A 17,127-nucleotide genomic window follows, 5' to 3' on the forward strand; every position below is an offset into this window, starting at 1 on the left:
GGCGGTGCCCCCAGCCCTACACACCACCTGGCGATGCCCCGGGCCCTACATACCACCCGGGGGTGCCCCCAGGCCTACACACCACCCGGTGGTTCCCCCAGGCCTACACACCACCTGGCGATGCCTCGGGCCCTACACACCACCCGGGGGTGCCCCCAGGCCTACACACCACCCGGCGGTGCCCCCAGGCCTGCACGCCACATGGCCCAGCCCTACACACCACCCGGCGGTGCCCCCAGGTCTACACACCACCTGGCGGTGTCCCTGGCCCTACACACCACCCGGCGATGCCCCAGGCCCTACAGAACACCCGACGCATCCCCAGCCCTACACACCACCCGGCGTGGCCCCCGGCCCTACACAACACCTGGCGATGCCCCAGGCCCTACACAGCACCCGGCGATGCCCCTGGCCCTATACAACACCTGGCGATGCCCCAGGCCCTACACAACACCCGACGCATCCCCAGCCCTACACAATTCCCAGCGGTGCCCCTGGCCCTACACGACACAGCAACCGCCACGGCCCCACACAACACCCGGCGCAGCCCCCGACCCTACACAACACCGGCGCGGCCCCGCTCTCTATGCTGTCCTGGTGATATTGCCACACTCTCACCGCTGCCGCTCAGGCTGCCGTCCAGCAGGGAGCGTTCCAGACCAGATGGTGGCGCCAGCACTGATGAGGAGAGGACGGCGCCTGCGCTCTCCCGCCTGCTGCCCTTCTGCAGGATGGTTGCCTGCTGCCCCGGGCTGAACAGGATGTAGTCTCTGGTATCAGCCGCTCCTCCGCTGGCCCCGGGGGACGTCCTGCTGCTCGGAGCTCGGGGCTTGTGGTGTGTGCGGAGGGCGACCTTCCTGCTCCTGGAGGGGCTGGTGGGGTCCTTGGAGCCGGACAGGGTGTAGTCTCTGGTGTCAGCCGCTCCTCTGCTGGCCCCGGGGGACGTCCTGCTGCTCGGAGCTCGGGGCTTGTGGTGTGTGCGGAGGGCGACCTTCCTGCTCCTGGAGGGGCTGGTGGGGTCCTTGGAGCCGGACAGGGTGTAGTCTCTGGTGTCAGCCGCTCCTCCGCTGGCCTCGGGGCCCCGCAGTCTGGCGGACGTCCTGCTGCCCGGAGCTCGGGGCTTGCGGTGTGTGCGGAGCGCAGGTTTCTTACATGTGGAGGGGCTGGTGGGGTCCTCGGACCCCGGACTGGACAGGGAGCGCTGACGCACACGTTTGCGGCTGTTGTGGGGGCCCAGGACCCCCTTTGTGCTGGATGCCGCCATCTTGGGATCATTTTCCTTGGCCGTTAATCCTCCGAACAAGATGGCGGCCAGGCTGGCTTTGGTTGCTGGGGGTCCGCGCGGCTTCTGCATGGCGACGGCTGGTCGTCCGGGTGGCTCAGCGTATGGCGGCGGCTCCTGGAGACGGGGTCCCTGCGGGCGTCCTCTGAGGGGGCCACATTACCAGGATGGGGGGCCGGAGCTGCGGAGGGAAAAGAGGAGAAAGAAGGTGACAAGCCGCCATCTTATCATCACCCAGATCACCGCTGACACCTATGGACCCGGAAACTACAACCCCCAGCATGCCGAGCGCCACAGATCAACGCTCTGTGCAGGAGTGACTGGTAACCAGCAGCAGAGACCCCCATAATGAGCCCCCTCAGATAACAGATCGGTCACCATGACAACCAGGTTACACGGGGGACTGAACCACTGCAGCAAATCTGCGGCTACAATGGATATCACCCCTGCTCTACACAATGGTCCGTCCCAGCACTTCATCCCCCCCTCACATGGTCTTTACCTCCTCCACAGCCGGGACCTCCGCGGCCAGAGCCGCCCGTCAGGTTTAAACTACGCGCGGGAACGTCCGGCGCCTTCACTGACGTCATCACCGGAGCGACCGTCTGACCGCGGCGCCGCCATGTCTGTTGCGGGCGGCTGCGTCACGTGACAAGTTAAATTAGCAATAACGGCTGCCTGGGGGCAGGTAGGAGCTGAAGGGTTAATGACGTGTGTACTAACCGCCAATGTGAGGGGAATCCGGAGGTCAGCACGCAGGGGGTTAACGAGCGGTGACGTCAGCTGGTCCCTATGTTATATAAGTAGGCAGCGGGGCGGTGGGGAGCAGGCGGCGGTGCCGGGAGCAGGTGAGGGCGGGAGAGCCGCGGGTGTGCCCTCATATACCGCGTCCTGGGTGGCGGCACCCCCACATTACTGCAAAATACCCGCGGGCTGAGGGCCCGTGCACACCGTGCGGCTTATTGGGGCCTTGTAGACTTGAGCCGCTTTTTCACATTTACAGAGTCAGATATTCCTAATAATACGGAATGTGCAGAAATGTAAGAAATGCCGGCAGCCGTAGTGTAGTAATGTCCTCTGCCACAGTGATGAGGGATGAAGTAACGGCGGTTTATTATGAGGACGCAGGGAATCCCAGGTCCATCACTGTCAGCGCGGACGTCGGCCCCACGTCCTGTGCGGTATCCGGTATTCGGTCGCTGATCGACTCGCGGATCTGCAGCAGCCTACGGCTCTGTGCACACGTTGTGGGTTTTTTCACTATAAAAACGCATTAAAAAACGCATCGCGGTAAAAAAAGTAACATGTTCATTAATTTTGCGTGTTTTTCCCGCTATATAATGCATTGGGAAAGCTCTGAAAAAAACGCATGCGGATTTCTTGCAGAAAATGTCTGGTTTTCTTCAGGAACTTTCTGCAAGAAATTCTTACGTGTTCACATACCCTAAATCTACACACGCTCTGTAATATCAGGTGAGCAGTGTCTGATTGAAAGCTCTCTGGCTTATTTGTGGGATAAGACCCGATCTTGCACTGTCTCCCTCTTACAAATATTATGCAGCCACAGTGTGTAATGTCAGCAGAGTATGGTCCTGCCTATACTTAGTGAACACATACTCCAGAGCTGCACTCACTATTCTGCTGGTGCAGTCACTGTGTACATACATCACATTACTGATCCTGAGTTACATCCTGTATTATACCCCAGAGCTGCACTCACTATTCTGCTGGTGCAGTCACTGTGTACATACATTACTGATCCTGAGTTACATCCTGTATTATACCCCAGAGCTGCACTCACTATTCTGCTGGTACAGTCACTGTGTACATACATTACTGATCCTGAGTTACCTCCTGTATTATACCCCAGAGCTGCACTCACTATTCTGCTGGTGCAGTCACTGTGTACATACATTACATTACTGATCCTGAGTTACATCCTGTATTATACTCCAGAGCTGGACTCACTGTTCTGCTGGTGCAGTCACTGTGTAAATACATCACATTACTGATCCTGAGTTACATCCTGTATTATACCCCAGAGCTGCACTCACTATTCTGCTGGTGCAGTCACTGTGTACATACATTACATTACTGATCCTGAGTTACATCCTGTATTATACTCCAGAGCTGCACTCACTATTCTGCTGGTGCAGTCACTGTGTACATACATTACTGATCCGGAGTTACATCCTGTATTATACCCCAGAGCTGCACTCACTATTCTGCTGGTGCAGTCACTGTGTACATACATTACATTACTGATCCTGAGTTACCTCCTGTATTATACTCCAGAGCTGCACTCACTTATTTTCTGTCTATAGCATTAATGATGGCGCAGAGTTTCTATGAGAGATGTTCCTGGTTCCAGTCTGATCTGAGGGAGAAGACGAGTTGCAGGTAATTAGAGGGACGTTCTAATGTAGCACATACAGGATACTTACAGGATCTTGTTGTGTCGGGGCCTCTGCTCGCTGTCACTAGGGGCTGTCCTTGTTTTTTTCCTGGGGATTTTGCTTCTCTGATGCTGGATGCACAGTTACACGGCTCGTTAGTGATCAGGTTCCTGCTCTTACTGATTGCCACGTTCTCTTGTTCTCAGACGCGGCTGCTGCGATCTGTGGCGGTTCTGCAGGATCCGGCCTCACATTCTGGACTTTCCTCCAGGCTCCCCGTGTGTCCATGAGGCTGTGAAGCTGCTGGATGAGGTAATGGTGCGGCCCCTTGTGCTGCTCCCTGTAGCCCCCGGTATCGGTGCCATCACTCCCCCTGTACCAGCTTCTTGCAGATGGCGGCTGCGCTCGGGCCGTGTCCTGTAGGTGTCAGGATTCTCTGCAGGATTCGTTTTCTGTGGCCGCGGCGCTGTCCTCCGCCTTCCTCCCCAGACGCCATGAAGATGAGTGCAGACCCCGAGGGGCCTCGAGGTGAGTGTGCCCCCCATTAACCCTTCCTGTGTGTGCAGACTTTCCCCATAGACGGGTGAGGCAGTGATTGATGACATCACTGCACGGACGCCCCGGATCGGAGAGAACTCTGATCCCCGATTTGTCGCCTCAATGGGTGCTGATCCTTGTGTGCATGGAGGCATGGGACTGTGCATTGTGATCACTGGCACTGACAATCCGGACCCTGATAACGGACCCCTGGGAGGTGTTGGGGCACATAGGTAAAATGTATGTGGACCCTACAGGCCCCCCACTATGTCCGACTTGTGACCGGCAGTGAGGGGGATTTAATGAAGATGAATGTGACTGCTGTGAAATCTGCGCACGTCTAGCGCCACCTGCTGGATAAATCTGCGCACGTCTAGCGCCACCTGCTGGATAAATCTTTGTACGTCTAGCGCCACCTGCTGGATAAATCTTTGTACGTCTAGCGTCACCTGCTGGATAAATCTTTGTACGTCTAGCGCCACCTACTGGATAAATCTGCGCACGTCTAGCGCCACCTACTGGATAAATCTGCGCACGTCTAGCGCCACCTACTGGATAAATCTGCGCACGTCTAGCGCCACCTACTGGATAAATCTGCGCACGTCTAGCGCCACCTACTGGATAAATCTGCGCACATCTAGCGCCACCTACTGGATAAATCTGCGCACGTCTAGCGCCACCTACTGGATAAATCTGCGCACGTCTAGCGCCACCTACTGGATAAATCTGCGCACGTCTAGCGCCACCTACTGGATAAATCTGCGCACGTCTAGCGCCACCTACTGGATAAATCTGCGTACGTCTAGCGCCACCTGCTGGATAAATCTGCGTACGTCTAGCGCCACCTACTGGATAAATCTGCGCACGTCTAGCGCCACCTACTGGATAAATCTGCGCACGTCTAGCGCCACCTACTGGATAAATCTGCGCACGTCTAGCGCCACCTACTGGATGCAGCAATCAGGAGTCCATATCGGCCTTATGAGTCAGATGAAAGCTGAACCAGACAGTTTGCAGACTCGTGTTTCAGGGCATTTGCTGCTCATCAGTGCAAAACAAGAGGTCTGACTTGGCTGGATGAGGTCTCTGATGCTTCTACAGGGTGAAGCTTCTCCTTGTGGAGGGGATCATTCTCCTCACAATCTCTTCCCTAATATTGTAAGTGACCCCCCACCCCGGGCACTGATGGCGGCACAGCGTAGATCTGGAGACCCCCGTATTCTCTGCTCTTCTTATACACAGGTGCCGTCTGCTCCGCGGACTGTTCTTCCAGATGGATCTGATGCGTCACTGGCATAAAATGACGACCGTGGGCCCCTGGATCCAAGACCTCCTAGAGGTAGGTGACGTGGGTGGTGGGCACACAGAGGGTCCTCACGTGACCTTTTCTCACTGCCCCTTTTACGTGCAGGTTTGCGCTGCTGGTTTGGTTTCCCGGCCGCGGGGCTTGTGCCTGTCCTGCAGGGGGCGCCAGGCGGTGTTGTCAGAGGTGAGTAGAGGAAACCCTCTTTAGTTGTTCTGATGGGGGTCCGTCCATGATACCCTAATGTACATGGAGGGGGTCTGCCTGTGATGCTGGGCTGTACATGGTGGGGGTCCGCCCATGATGCCGGGTTGTACGTGGAGGGGGTCCGCCCGTGATGCCGGATTGTACGTGGAGGGGGTCTGCCCGTGATGCCGGGTTGTACGTGGAGGGGGTCCGCCCGTGATGCCGGATTGTACGTGGAGGGGGTCCGCCCGTGATGCCGGGTTGTACGTGGAGGGGGTCCGCCCGTGATGCCGGGTTGTACGTGGAGGGGGTCCGCCCGTGATGCCGGGTTGTACGTGGAGGGGGGTCCGCCCATGATGCCGGGTTGTACGTGGAGGGGGGTCCGCCCGTGATGCCGGGTTGTACATGGGGGGCGTCCTCCCATGATGCCGGGTTGTACAGGAGGGGGTCCGCCTGTGATGCTGGATTGTACATGGAGGGGGTCTGCCCGTCATAAACACACCACCAGTCCCCTGATAATGTGCCCCTTTGCTCTCGGCGTATGGGGGATCTCATGACTGTCTGTCAGACCCCAAGTGTGTTGTAACGCCCCATGTTCTTCCTCGTCAGGTGTCTGCAGGCAAAACGCACAAACCCAGCCATCGACAGGCGGCAGCGGTCCAGAGGTCAGAGGAGCGCAGAGCTGCTGCAAACATATTTAGTGAGTTGTTTATTACCTGATATCGGGGGTCCGCCTGGCTGGAGTATAGGGGTCCTGGATATCCTGTTTTAACTGTCAGCAGATTCATTAATGTATCAGAAACAACCAATATCTGAGTAAAGGGGTAAAAATCCGATCCCCTCCTGTCTCCAGCAGAATATCTGTGCGATCCGGAGAAGAGGGGAGACAACGACTTATTGGGGGCCGAAGAGCGAACCGGCCACAGACTGAAACCCGTGAGTGACGGCGGAAGAAACCGCATACATGCCGGGCGTCACCCACACTGCTCCCTGATAGGCTGGGCGTCACCCATACTGCTCCCTGATAGGCTGGGCGTCACCCACACTGCCCCTGATAGGCTGGGCGTCACCCACACTGCCCCTGATAGGCTGGGCGTCACCCACACTGCCCCTGATAGGCTGGGCGTCACCCACACTGCCCCTGATAGGCTGGGCGTCACCCACACTGCTCCCTGATAGGCTGGGCGTCACCCACACTGCTCCCTGATAGGCTGGGCGTCACCCACACTGCTCCCTGATAGGCTGGGCGTCACCCACACTGCTCCCTGATAGGCTGGGCGTCACCCACACTGCTCCCTGATAGGCTGGGCGTCACCCACACTGCTCCCTGATAGGCTGGGCGTCACCCACACTGCTCCCTGATAGGCTGGGCGTCACCCACACTGCTCCCTGATAGGCTGGGCGTCACCCACACTGCTCCCTGATAGGCTGGGCGTCACCCACACTGCTCCCTGATAGGCTGGGCGTCACCCACACTGCTCCCTGATAGGCTGGGCGTCACCCACACTGCTCCCTGATAGGCTGGGCGTCACCCACACTGCTCCCTGATAGGCTGGGCGTCACCCACACTGCTCCCTGATAGGCTGGGCGTCACCCACACTGCTCCCTGATAGGCTGGGCGTCACCCACACTGCTCCCTGATAGGCTGGGCGTCACCCACACTGCTCCCTGATAGGCTGGGCGTCACCCACACTGCTCCCTGATAGGCTGGGCGTCACCCACACTGCTCCCTGATAGGCTGGGCGTCACCCACACTGCTCCCTGATAGGCTGGGCGTCACCCACACTGCTCCCTGATAGGCCGGGCGTCACCCACACTGCTCCCTGATAGGCCGGGCGTCACCCACACTGCTCCCTGATAGGCCGGGCGTCACCCACACTGCTCCCTGATAGGCCGGGCGTCACCCACACTGCTCCCTGATAGGCCGGGCGTCACCCACACTGCTCCCTGATAGGCCGGGCGTCACCCACACTGCTCCCTGATAGGCCGGGCGTCACCCACACTGCTCCCTGATAGGCCGGGCGTCACCCACACTGCCACCTGATAGGCCGGGCGTCACCGCGGAGAACATGGGGCCGACCGTCAGGATAGAAACTTGCTACTAATATACAAGTGATATTACTGAGAAGTGGAGACCCCGTAATTTTAGTGGGGGGCAGAGTGCTAAAGAGCCAGAGGGTAAAAGTCTCCACTGCTCTGCTGCCCCCATAACTGCAGAGTCCAGACCCCCTCAGATATCCGCACAAACTTTGTGCCCGGGGGGCTTCATGGCTGAGCAGCTGCATGCAGCCGTATATCACCAAGCACAATGCGGAGGGTCGGATGGAGCGGTGTAAAGCCGCCACCACTGGGCTCTGGAGGAGACGGGTTCTGTGCAGTGACGGATCGCACTTCTCTGGGTTTGGTGACTCCAGGAGAACGTTGCCCTCTGACTGCATTGTGCCCCCTGTACAGATGGTGGAGGAGGATAATGTTATGGGCTGTTATCAGGGGGCGGCCTCGGACCCTCAGCTCCAGTGATGGGGGCACCTACTTCTCTCCATATTGTGTAGCTGTAGAATCTGCCCCCAAAAAGTAAAACTTGGACAAATTCTGATGAATAAGAATTATTTCAGTTGTTCCCAGATTTGACATTCCTTCTCTGTAGTACACCGGTTATATCACTGCTGGGGTTCAACTATTGAGGTCAACAGTGACCCACAAACCTGGCCTCTGCAGCCCCCGTCCTGCATGGAGCAGAGGGGTCTGTGCCCGGGTATTGCTCCTCTCATTGTCTTCGGGAATATTGGAGCGCTGCACTCGGATTTCTCCAGGCCGAGTGCAGACATCTGCTCCGTGCAAGTCGGGGTCTGAAGAGGCCAGTTCTCGGGTCACTGGTGGCCCCAGTGCCGGATCCCCAGCAGTCAGTTATACCCTGGGCTGTGGAAACATGTTGTTGTTGTTTTTTTTTGTTTGTTTGTTTTTTTTTTAATGTTGGGGATTCACCGGGGGCTGAAGGAAGTGTTTCCCCCATCATTGGTGTCCGCATGTTTCTGGCTCCTGGCAGTTTCAGGAGCACAACGGTGTGGAGGCGGCCAACAAACTGATGGCTTAGCCAGCCCCCTCCTCAGAGCTGATTACTAGACAGAGGGGTGGCTATTGGGATGAATATCATCCTCCTTCACATTCAGAGCACCGCTCTGGTCACATGCTGATGTGGGCACTGGGGCAAGGTCTGTGGCTGACCCTCGCTCTCCCCGCAGGATCCCCTGTCCTCATCCCCGCAGGGTCTCCTCTCCTCGGCCTGTTGAGGGAGGATCTAAAGTGATCCTTCACGGTTAACTCAGTGATTTCCAAATTAATCTACAGGGCGTTGCCGGCAACTGAAAATGACCAGACGGAGACGTGTGCCTCTGTTTGGGGGGGATCAAGCAGATCTCTGGGCCCCCGTTTATTGTGTATGATTTTTCATAGTCATAGAAATTATACTTCAACCAATCAGCATAAAAACACGCTCACAGTTCTTAACCTATAAGAATGCAGGAACAATCTGTGTCAAAGTCTCGTAGAACAATACACCCTCAGTCTCATGTTCTACCGAGGTTGCAACAATCAAGGTCTCATAACAGCTGTAAACTTTAGCCTACTAACAAAATTTATATTATAACAGCAAAATGGAGTCAAAAAGCACAAAATGGAGAATCTTTCTTAATTTGTTCCTTCACATTCCCCCCTAGATAAATTTTAACTAATGTCCAGCATCAGAGGTACTATCCCAAGCTATAAGCTCGAGGGGTACTGGTCTTCACATGGCTGGTGCCATGTTACCAGCCATGGCTGTTGCGGCGTACCCGTCCCCCCTGTATACTAGAATTTACGAATAACAATTGATAACAGTAGTGGGGATCTTTTGAAGATAGCCATGCGCTTGGCTTCAACATCTTCATCCGGTAAATTTGTGAAATCGGTGTAGAGAAGAGCAGGGGTGGCAACACTTTTGGTTTCATCATCAGTTGTCTTAGTGCAGAATTTCCGAATACAGAAATACACCAAAGAACAAGAATTAATATTACATACATGACAAGGATAAAGGCAACAATATATAACAAACTGCAAGATTCCAGCCCCCAAATCCCTCAAACCAATTGGCTGTCTTTGTCTTTCAATGTCCTCTAACTTTAACTTCATAGTGCTATTGGGATCTGTATAATGACAGCATGCGGGTCCAATAACCTGACACGTACTGTGCTGCTGTTAAGTAATCCAGTACTACAGTGTATTGATTAGTAACTATGATAAGTTGGTTTTGGACAACAACAGTAGTATTAAGTATATCCAATATATCCCAAATTTGATCATCTAGATAGTCTGTGGCCCTAACCAATTTATCCCACATTTGTGTAATCATAGGGTAAATGGAGATAGGACTGACAATTTTATTGGCTATACCCATCTGTACTACTAATCTTTCATGATAATGTACAAACTTATTATTTAAGGATGTTGGGGAATTTAGGCTGTCCCATGCGGTTACCAATAATATAGAAAATGCGAAAACCAAAACATTATGTCCCCTTATTTGCTACTAGTCTGTTTAACCAGCTTGCAGTGTGATGCGTAGATCCACGTCGACCTTCCTTCCAGCTTTACTGACATAGGAATGATACTGAGGACTTGGTAGGGACCGTCATACAAGGGTTCTAGTCCGTGTTTTCTGACATGCCTTTTCACGACCACGAAACCACCAGACTTCAGGTTGTGACAAGTGTTGGTTTCTGCTGAATCTGGAAGGGAAGAAGAAACTAGAGCATGGGTGTTAGCAAGATTTTTACTAAGCTGAATAACATATTGAACAGCACGGTCAGTTTCTTCTGACAACTACGGAGACTGGAAATTTGCAACTGGGGGCCTAGCACCAAACAATATCTCATATGGGGACAGGCCATGTTTTGCCTTAGGGGTAGTACGAATGTGGTACAGTACAATGGGTAGGAGCTCTGGCCATGGAGCCGCAGTCTCCTGCATCATTTTGGTCAATTGTCCCTTCAGTGAGCCGTTCAGCCTCTCAACTTTCCCACTGAATTGTGGAGAGTATGGAGGGCTACAGTAGATCCAAGCATTGTCAAAACCTCCTGATACACATGAGAAGAAAAGGCCGAGCCTTGGTCACTTTCGACGACTTCTGGAACACCGTATCTGCATATGACTTCTATCACCAGTTTCCTTGCTTTAGTCTTTGCAGTCATGTTGGTAACGGGGAATGCCTCTGGCCAACTGGAGAACATGTCGACAACCACCAGACAATATTCATACCTACCAGACTTAGGCAACGTGATGTGGTCCACCTGGAGCCTTTGGAACAGATAGTCGGGCTTAGCAAGATGCTTCGGGGGTACACGTTGAAGTTGACCTGGATTGCAGGTCTGACAGATATTACATGCATGGTTGAGTGCTGTCAGGACTGTAGAAATACCTGGAGCCCAGTAGGATTTTTGTACCAGGGCTAGGGCTTGGTTTTTCCTCGATGTGTGGGCCCATGTGCCCACATGGCAATAGCAGGGTACATCCGCTTAGGGAGACACACAAGTTGGTCCTTTATCCAGAGACCATTGTCCATACATGCTCCATCAGCCTTCCACTGCTTCACTTCATCCTTTGGGGACATTCTCTGCATCGTCATTAAGCGGTCTCACGGGGTCCGACAGAAAACCTCAGTCTGTCGTGGATCATCAGGTTCCTGTAGAGTCAGTGTTTCTTGTAACTGTTTACGCTGAGAGCATGTGGTCACCATAGCTGGTATGGTCAGTTCAACGGATAGGAGAGCAACAGCTTTTGTTTGCATATCCGCAAAGGGGTTACCAACAGTGTGTGGACTGTTCCTAGGACCGTGCGCCTTAACTTTGATAATGGCCACCTGGGTAGGTAATTTGAGTCCATGAGGGTTTTAACAGCTTCAGCATTCTTCACTGGAGTCCCGGCGGTGGTAATAAACCCTCGATTGGCCCACAGGGCTCCGAAATCATGAGCAATACCAAATGCATACTGTGAGTCCGTGTATATATTAGCCCGCCTGTCTTTGGCCAGAACACATGCAGTAGACAGAGCCTGAAGTTCTGCTTCTTGTGCTGACAGTGAGGGAGGGAGTGCAGCTGCGTGCACCACAGTGTCTTCCGTAGTAACAGCGTATCCGGTGTGGAATCTGCCAAACTCATCAGCATATCTTGAACCATCTTTCAGGGCATTGTAGAGAGGTTGCATTATACGGGATGCGTCCGGTATCCACTGACGACAATAAGTACATAGTCCAAGAAAACGCTGGAGTTCAGTCTCATCTTTTGGAAAAGGAAGGGAGCTGACGGCTATTTTTCTTTCTTTTGTGAGGTGTCTGACACCCTGAAGGAAACAGTGACCCAAAAATATCACTTGACCAAGGCAGAACGGAAGTTTCGAGGCCGAAACCCGACAGTTCAGATCAGCCAGATACTTGAGGAGACTAACAGTGGCAACAATGGCTTCCTGCTCTGTTCATGCACACAAAAGATCAGCCACACACTGAAACAGCGTGACATAGGGGTGTTCTAACTGCCAGGGTAAAAGACACTCGCCCATATTTTTTGCAAACTGATTGGGACTATTTTGGGCCCCTTGTGGCATAACTGTCCACATCAATTGTCATCCCTGAAAAGTGAATGCAAACAGAAACTGGCAATCTGGGTGTAATGGAATGCTGAAGAAGGCATTGGCAAGGTCAATAACTGTGAACCAAGCAGCATCCTGAGATATCTGGGACAAAAGAGTATGTGGATTAGGCACCGGAGTTTCCAGAACAGTAGCTGCATTAACTGTCCGTAGATCTTGTACCAGCCGGTACACAGGGGTTTGGCCGGGTGGGGTCTTTTTCTTAACGGGAAACAAGGGCGTGTTACATGGGGAAACACGGTATCATTATCGAATAACATTTGTATTTGCCCCTTGAGGCCCCGCTCCTGATCATGTTTCAAAGGGTACTGATGGACTTTGGGAATAGGGGCACCAGGTTTGAGAAACACTTCTACTGGTCCTACAGGCATTATTGGGGGTGGATCTGGGCCTATCAGGGCCATCATAACCGTGGGAAGGGCATGTAGGATACACATCTCATTGTGTTCATCTGCATAGGGGTTATATAACGTAAGTATCAGCTGACCATCATCTTGGAATTATATCCTGGAGCAGAACTGTGATAATAAATCTGCCCCCAGTAAATTTACCAGACATGTGGGAGAGATTAGGAACTGAGCAGTAACTTCAGGGAAGGGTCCCAATGGGATGGGTTTTGTGAGAGTATATTTATTGGGTCTGCCATCTACTCTAATTAAAACAAGCTCTTGGTCTGAGAATTGACATGGCGGGGCTGGGGAGGGAGGGAGATTCCCAGACATAGGGTTAAAAGGGATATTGGAGTATGGGACTGGATTTGTGTATGGTGGGAGGAGGGCAGGAGCTGAAGTCTGTTACGTGGACCACTGATAAGGAACGGAGCTGCGTCTTTGTAGCTGGGGTGGGGGCTAAGGTTGGAGCTGCGGCTACTGGTTTAACCTTTGATTTCCCTGCTGATGCAGAGCGGGGTAATTTCTGAAAACCTTTTTTACTACTTTTAATGCATCATCCGGAGTGGAAGTCTCAATATCGGGTCTGACTGACATTATTGCCTCTTTCAATTCAGATTTAAGGCCGGACATTAAAGCTACTACAAAAAGGTGTGAATGGGCTTTATTTTACAATGAGAATCCCAGATCTTTAAAACTACCATAAGACGCCCATAGAACTTCTCGGCAGTCCAGGATATATTGGTGCCTTGGGGTTAAGGGGCATAGGGCTTACAGTCGGGAGTAGAGGCTTAATTTCCTGGGGAGGGACCATATTATCTAACAGTTGGTTCCACTAGGTTTACCTGTCCCCCTCTGGGACAACCCAAAATCGCGTTACTCAGTGAAAGGAGGAGGGCATCTCAAACTAACCCTCCGGATACCTCTGGAAATACACATATATATTCCTGAGTTACGCATCCTACCCATCTTCGATCACTGATTCTAACCATGATCAGAAATTCAGGATATTTTGACTATAAAGAGAATTAAATCACTGGTCAATCCGGGGTGTCCGTCCCTTATGAGGTACGGTTCGAGCACTGGGCTCCCAACGGAACTACACCTCTATATGATTCCACCCAAGAATCACCCCACCATCGGGGACAAACCTCAGATCCTCTTTGCAGCAACAAACACAGGAAAACCACACCAAACGGTCAGTCTGGACAGTATAACTGCCAACTTACCGTGGTTGTTGTGGGGGATGATCAGTCCCAATTTTCCAGTGCCTGTGTCCGGTCCGAGGGTCCTTTGTCTTGTTGTCCTCCGGGGGGCAGAGGCGTTCCTGCTTGGGGCCCCACGTTGGGTGCCAACTGTTGAGGGAGGATCTAAAGTGATCTTCACGGTTAACTCAGTGATTTCCAAATTAATCTACAGGGCGTTGCCGGCAACTGAAAATGACCAGACGGAGACGTGTGTCTCTGGGGGGGGATCAAGCAGATCTCTGGGCCCCGTTTATTCTGTATGACTTTTCATAGTCATAGAAATTATACTTCAACCAATCAGCATAAGAACACGCTCACGGCTCTTAGCCTATAAGAATGCAGGAACAGTCTGTGCGTCAAAGTCTCGTAGAACAATGCACCCTCAGTCTCATGTTCTGTTCAGATTGCAACAATCAAGGTCTCATAACAGCTGTAAACTTCAGCCTAGTAACAAAATTTATCTCAGAACAGCAAAATGGAGTCAAAGCACAAAATGGAGAATCTTTCTTAATTTGTTCCTTCACAGGCCCTCCTCAGAGCTGATGTATAGTGTGTGTGTGTGTGTGTGTGTGTGTGTGTGTGTGTGTGTGTGTGTGTTTGGGGGGTGGCTCGCCTATTGGGATGAACGTCCCCCTCCTTCACATTCAGAGCGCCGCTCTGGTCACATGCTGACGTTGGCACCTGGGCATGAAGTGAAGTTCTGTGGCTGACCCTCGCTGGCCGTCCTCAGGGTCTCCTCTCCTCGGCCCTCCTCAGGGTCGATGTATAGTGTGTGTCTTTGGGGGTGGCTCGCCTATTGGGACGAACGTCGTCCCCCTTCACATTCAGAGCACTGCTCAGGTCATATGCTGACATGGACACTGGGGCAAGGAGTGACGTCCTTTTGGCTGACCCTCACTCTCTCCCCTTGGGGTCTCCTCACTCTCTCCCCTTGGGGTCTCCTCACTCTCTCACCGTAGGGTCTCCTCTCCTCGGCCCCGCATGGCCTCCTCTCCTCGGCTCGGCAGCTGAAGAATTCTCTGAAGAAGGATTTGGAGACTCATCAGCTTTATCTCGGTGCCATAGAGACCCGGCTGAGTGGCCTGGAGCGCCGGGCACAGGACGTCACCAAGCGCCTGGAGCGAGCCAGTAAGTGAGGGTACTACTCCCCCATCATCCTCCTTCACCTGATGCACTACTCCCCCATCATCCTCAGTCACCTGATGCACTACTCCCCCTATCCTCCCTGTGCTGCAGATCTGGAGCTGGAAGCCATTAAACAAGGCAGCGTCGCCCTGCAGACCCTCGTGGACGAGCCGATCCCTTCTCCGGTGACAGAACTTGTGGATGGTCTGTGGGAGGATTTACTGCAGAGCGGAGTGACGGGGCAGAGCGCGCGGCCGGTATGTACAGTGCAGAACCTGTGAGAAAGTGAGTACACGCCCGGAGTCAATAGATTGCAGAAGCTTCTGGACAAGGAATCGTTGTCATATGTAAACTAGATGGTGGTCCGATTCTAACGCATCGGGTATTCTAGAATATGCTATTGCCCACCCACGTAGTATAATGCCCACCCACGTAGTATGCATCATATCCCTGTTAAAATAAAAAAGTTATATACTCACCTTCCGGAGCCTCGGGATCGAAGCAGCCGGTTACCGATGCTTGTCGTGCGCTCCGGTCTGAAGATTGCATTGCGGTCTCGCAAGATGATGACGTAGCGGTCTCGCGAGACCGCACGTCATCATCTCGCGAGATCGCAGCATGGACCGGTTACCGGAGCGTCGCGAGCAGGGAAGGCCTGTTGTGGATCCGAGGGGCCGACGGACTGTGAGTATATAACGATTTTTTTTTATTATTATTATTTTTAACATTAGACTGTTTTACTATTGACGCCGCATAGGCAGCATCAATAGTAAAACTTTGGTCACACAGGGTTAATAGCAGCGATGACGGACCGCGGCATAGCGCGGTCAGTTAACGCTGCCATTAACCCTGTGTGAGCGCTGACTGGAGGAGAGTATGGAGCGGGCACTGACTGCGGGGAGGAAGGAGCGGCCATTTTCTTCCGGACTGTGCCCGTCACTGATTGGTCGCGGCAGCCATGACAGGCAGCTGGCGAGACCAATCAGCGAATGAATAACCGTGACAGACAGACAGACAGAAGGACAGACAGACGGAAGTGACCCTTAGACAATTATATAGTAGATGACAGCTCGGAGGGTGTACTTATTGTGCGTGGTCATTTCCAGGGCTGCAGGCGTTGATGGACTTTTTATATTGGATTTTTCCTCCAGGGTTTGTGCAGAAGGAAAGACCCCGAGCGGCGCGGTGGCCGGGATCATCCAGCAGGTGGCAGCAGCGTGCAAGCGAGGGAAGACGTACGGAGCGGACTGTCCAGCTGTCAGCGGCACGTGGATGTGAGTGGGGGACGCGGTATCCAGCCCCCAATATAGGGGGAGGTGCAGGGCAGAAATGGGATCAGACAAATCCCAGTTTCATCATTCACTAAGATCTCTGCTTGCTGCCGGTGAATGGAATCTATGGAGGGTCTGCTGATCACAGCTGCAGCTCTGGTACAATGTAGTCTAGAAGCAATTGTAGCAAACCCTCAGCCGTGAGTCAGTGTTGGGCCTGTGCCGGTTCTCGGCCTGTAATCTGCTGCTGCAGCCGACCCTTGTGCCCAGGCTAGTACAGAGTGGGCCTGCTGGGACTTGTAGTTCTCCAGTATCCGCCTCACATCTTGCACTTTGTCTTCTCCTTTCCAGGTCCTCTTACAGCAGATAACGTGGCAAATTGACCAGATGGAAAGCGACATAAAGGTGACGTCCGCGCTGCGCCATAACGCCAGGTAGCGAGGCCGCGGAGCGCCCGTCAGTCATCTCACCGCGGAGCGCCCATCAGTCATCTCACCGCGGCGCGCCCATCAGTCATCTTCATCTCACTGAAAAGCGCTAGTCTCAGATTTCATAATTGTCATATTTAATAAACTTATTTATTAACTGCAGGAGCTGCGCTCGATCTGAGTTTCTCATGAACCGCAGAGATTTGTCTTTTATTCGCCGTCATTGTGGCGGCCGCACAGCCTGAGAAATGGCCGCAAGCTGAAATGCTGCCACTAGGGGGCGCT

At 53.3% G+C, this 17,127-nt stretch overlaps 2 protein-coding genes across 5 annotated transcripts in view; one reads left to right on the top strand and one right to left on the bottom strand.

Annotated features, from left to right (window-relative positions):
- POLQ (DNA polymerase theta) overlaps positions 1 to 1,918 on the bottom strand; it is a 45,335-nt gene extending 43,417 nt beyond the window's left edge. For both annotated transcript variants that reach the window (XM_077293639.1, XM_077293638.1), the window contains exons 1-2: positions 1,785 to 1,918; positions 619 to 1,463 (exon numbers count right to left, since the gene is read on the bottom strand). In XM_077293639.1, the coding sequence (XP_077149754.1) occupies positions 619 to 1,354 (736 nt within the window). In that variant the 5' untranslated portion in view covers positions 1,355 to 1,463; positions 1,785 to 1,918. The remainder of the gene's footprint in view (positions 1 to 618; positions 1,464 to 1,784) is intronic.
- On the top strand, positions 1,856 to 17,004 carry LOC143814942 (uncharacterized). 3 transcript variants are annotated; one of them, XM_077293657.1, is made up of 12 exons: positions 1,856 to 1,970; positions 3,607 to 3,682; positions 3,885 to 3,990; positions 4,061 to 4,206; positions 5,458 to 5,554; positions 5,627 to 5,704; positions 6,314 to 6,404; positions 6,558 to 6,640; positions 14,978 to 15,146; positions 15,255 to 15,400; positions 16,295 to 16,417; positions 16,766 to 17,004. In XM_077293657.1, exons 2-12 carry the CDS (start codon positions 3,612 to 3,614, stop codon positions 16,850 to 16,852), a joined length of 1,197 nt encoding a protein of 398 aa, XP_077149772.1. In that variant the 5' UTR covers positions 1,856 to 1,970; positions 3,607 to 3,611; the 3' UTR covers positions 16,853 to 17,004. The 3 variants fall into 3 exon arrangements, with proteins under 3 accessions (XP_077149772.1, XP_077149771.1, XP_077149773.1); XM_077293656.1 differs by having other exon boundaries at positions 1,946 to 2,085; positions 6,561 to 6,640; XM_077293658.1 differs by lacking the exon at positions 1,856 to 1,970 and adding an exon at positions 1,984 to 2,029.
- Positions 17,005 to 17,127: the final 123 nt, after the last annotated feature.

Source organism: Ranitomeya variabilis, chromosome 3 (assembly GCF_051348905.1).
Source record: "Ranitomeya variabilis isolate aRanVar5 chromosome 3, aRanVar5.hap1, whole genome shotgun sequence".
Lineage (NCBI taxonomy): Eukaryota > Metazoa > Chordata > Amphibia > Anura > Dendrobatidae > Ranitomeya > Ranitomeya variabilis.

Excerpts from the sequence above, each read along its gene's own strand:
- LOC143814942 (XM_077293656.1), top strand. The coding sequence starts at position 1,989 with ATGACGTGTGTACTAACCGCCAATGTGAGGGGAATCCGGAGGTCAGCA. Across the intron at positions 3,683-3,884 it reads AGGGAGAAGACGAGTTGCAG|ACGCGGCTGCTGCGATCTGT; the intron begins GTAATTAGAGGG and ends TCTTGTTCTCAG. Across the intron at positions 15,147-15,254 it reads CAAGCGCCTGGAGCGAGCCA|ATCTGGAGCTGGAAGCCATT; the intron begins GTAAGTGAGGGT and ends CCTGTGCTGCAG.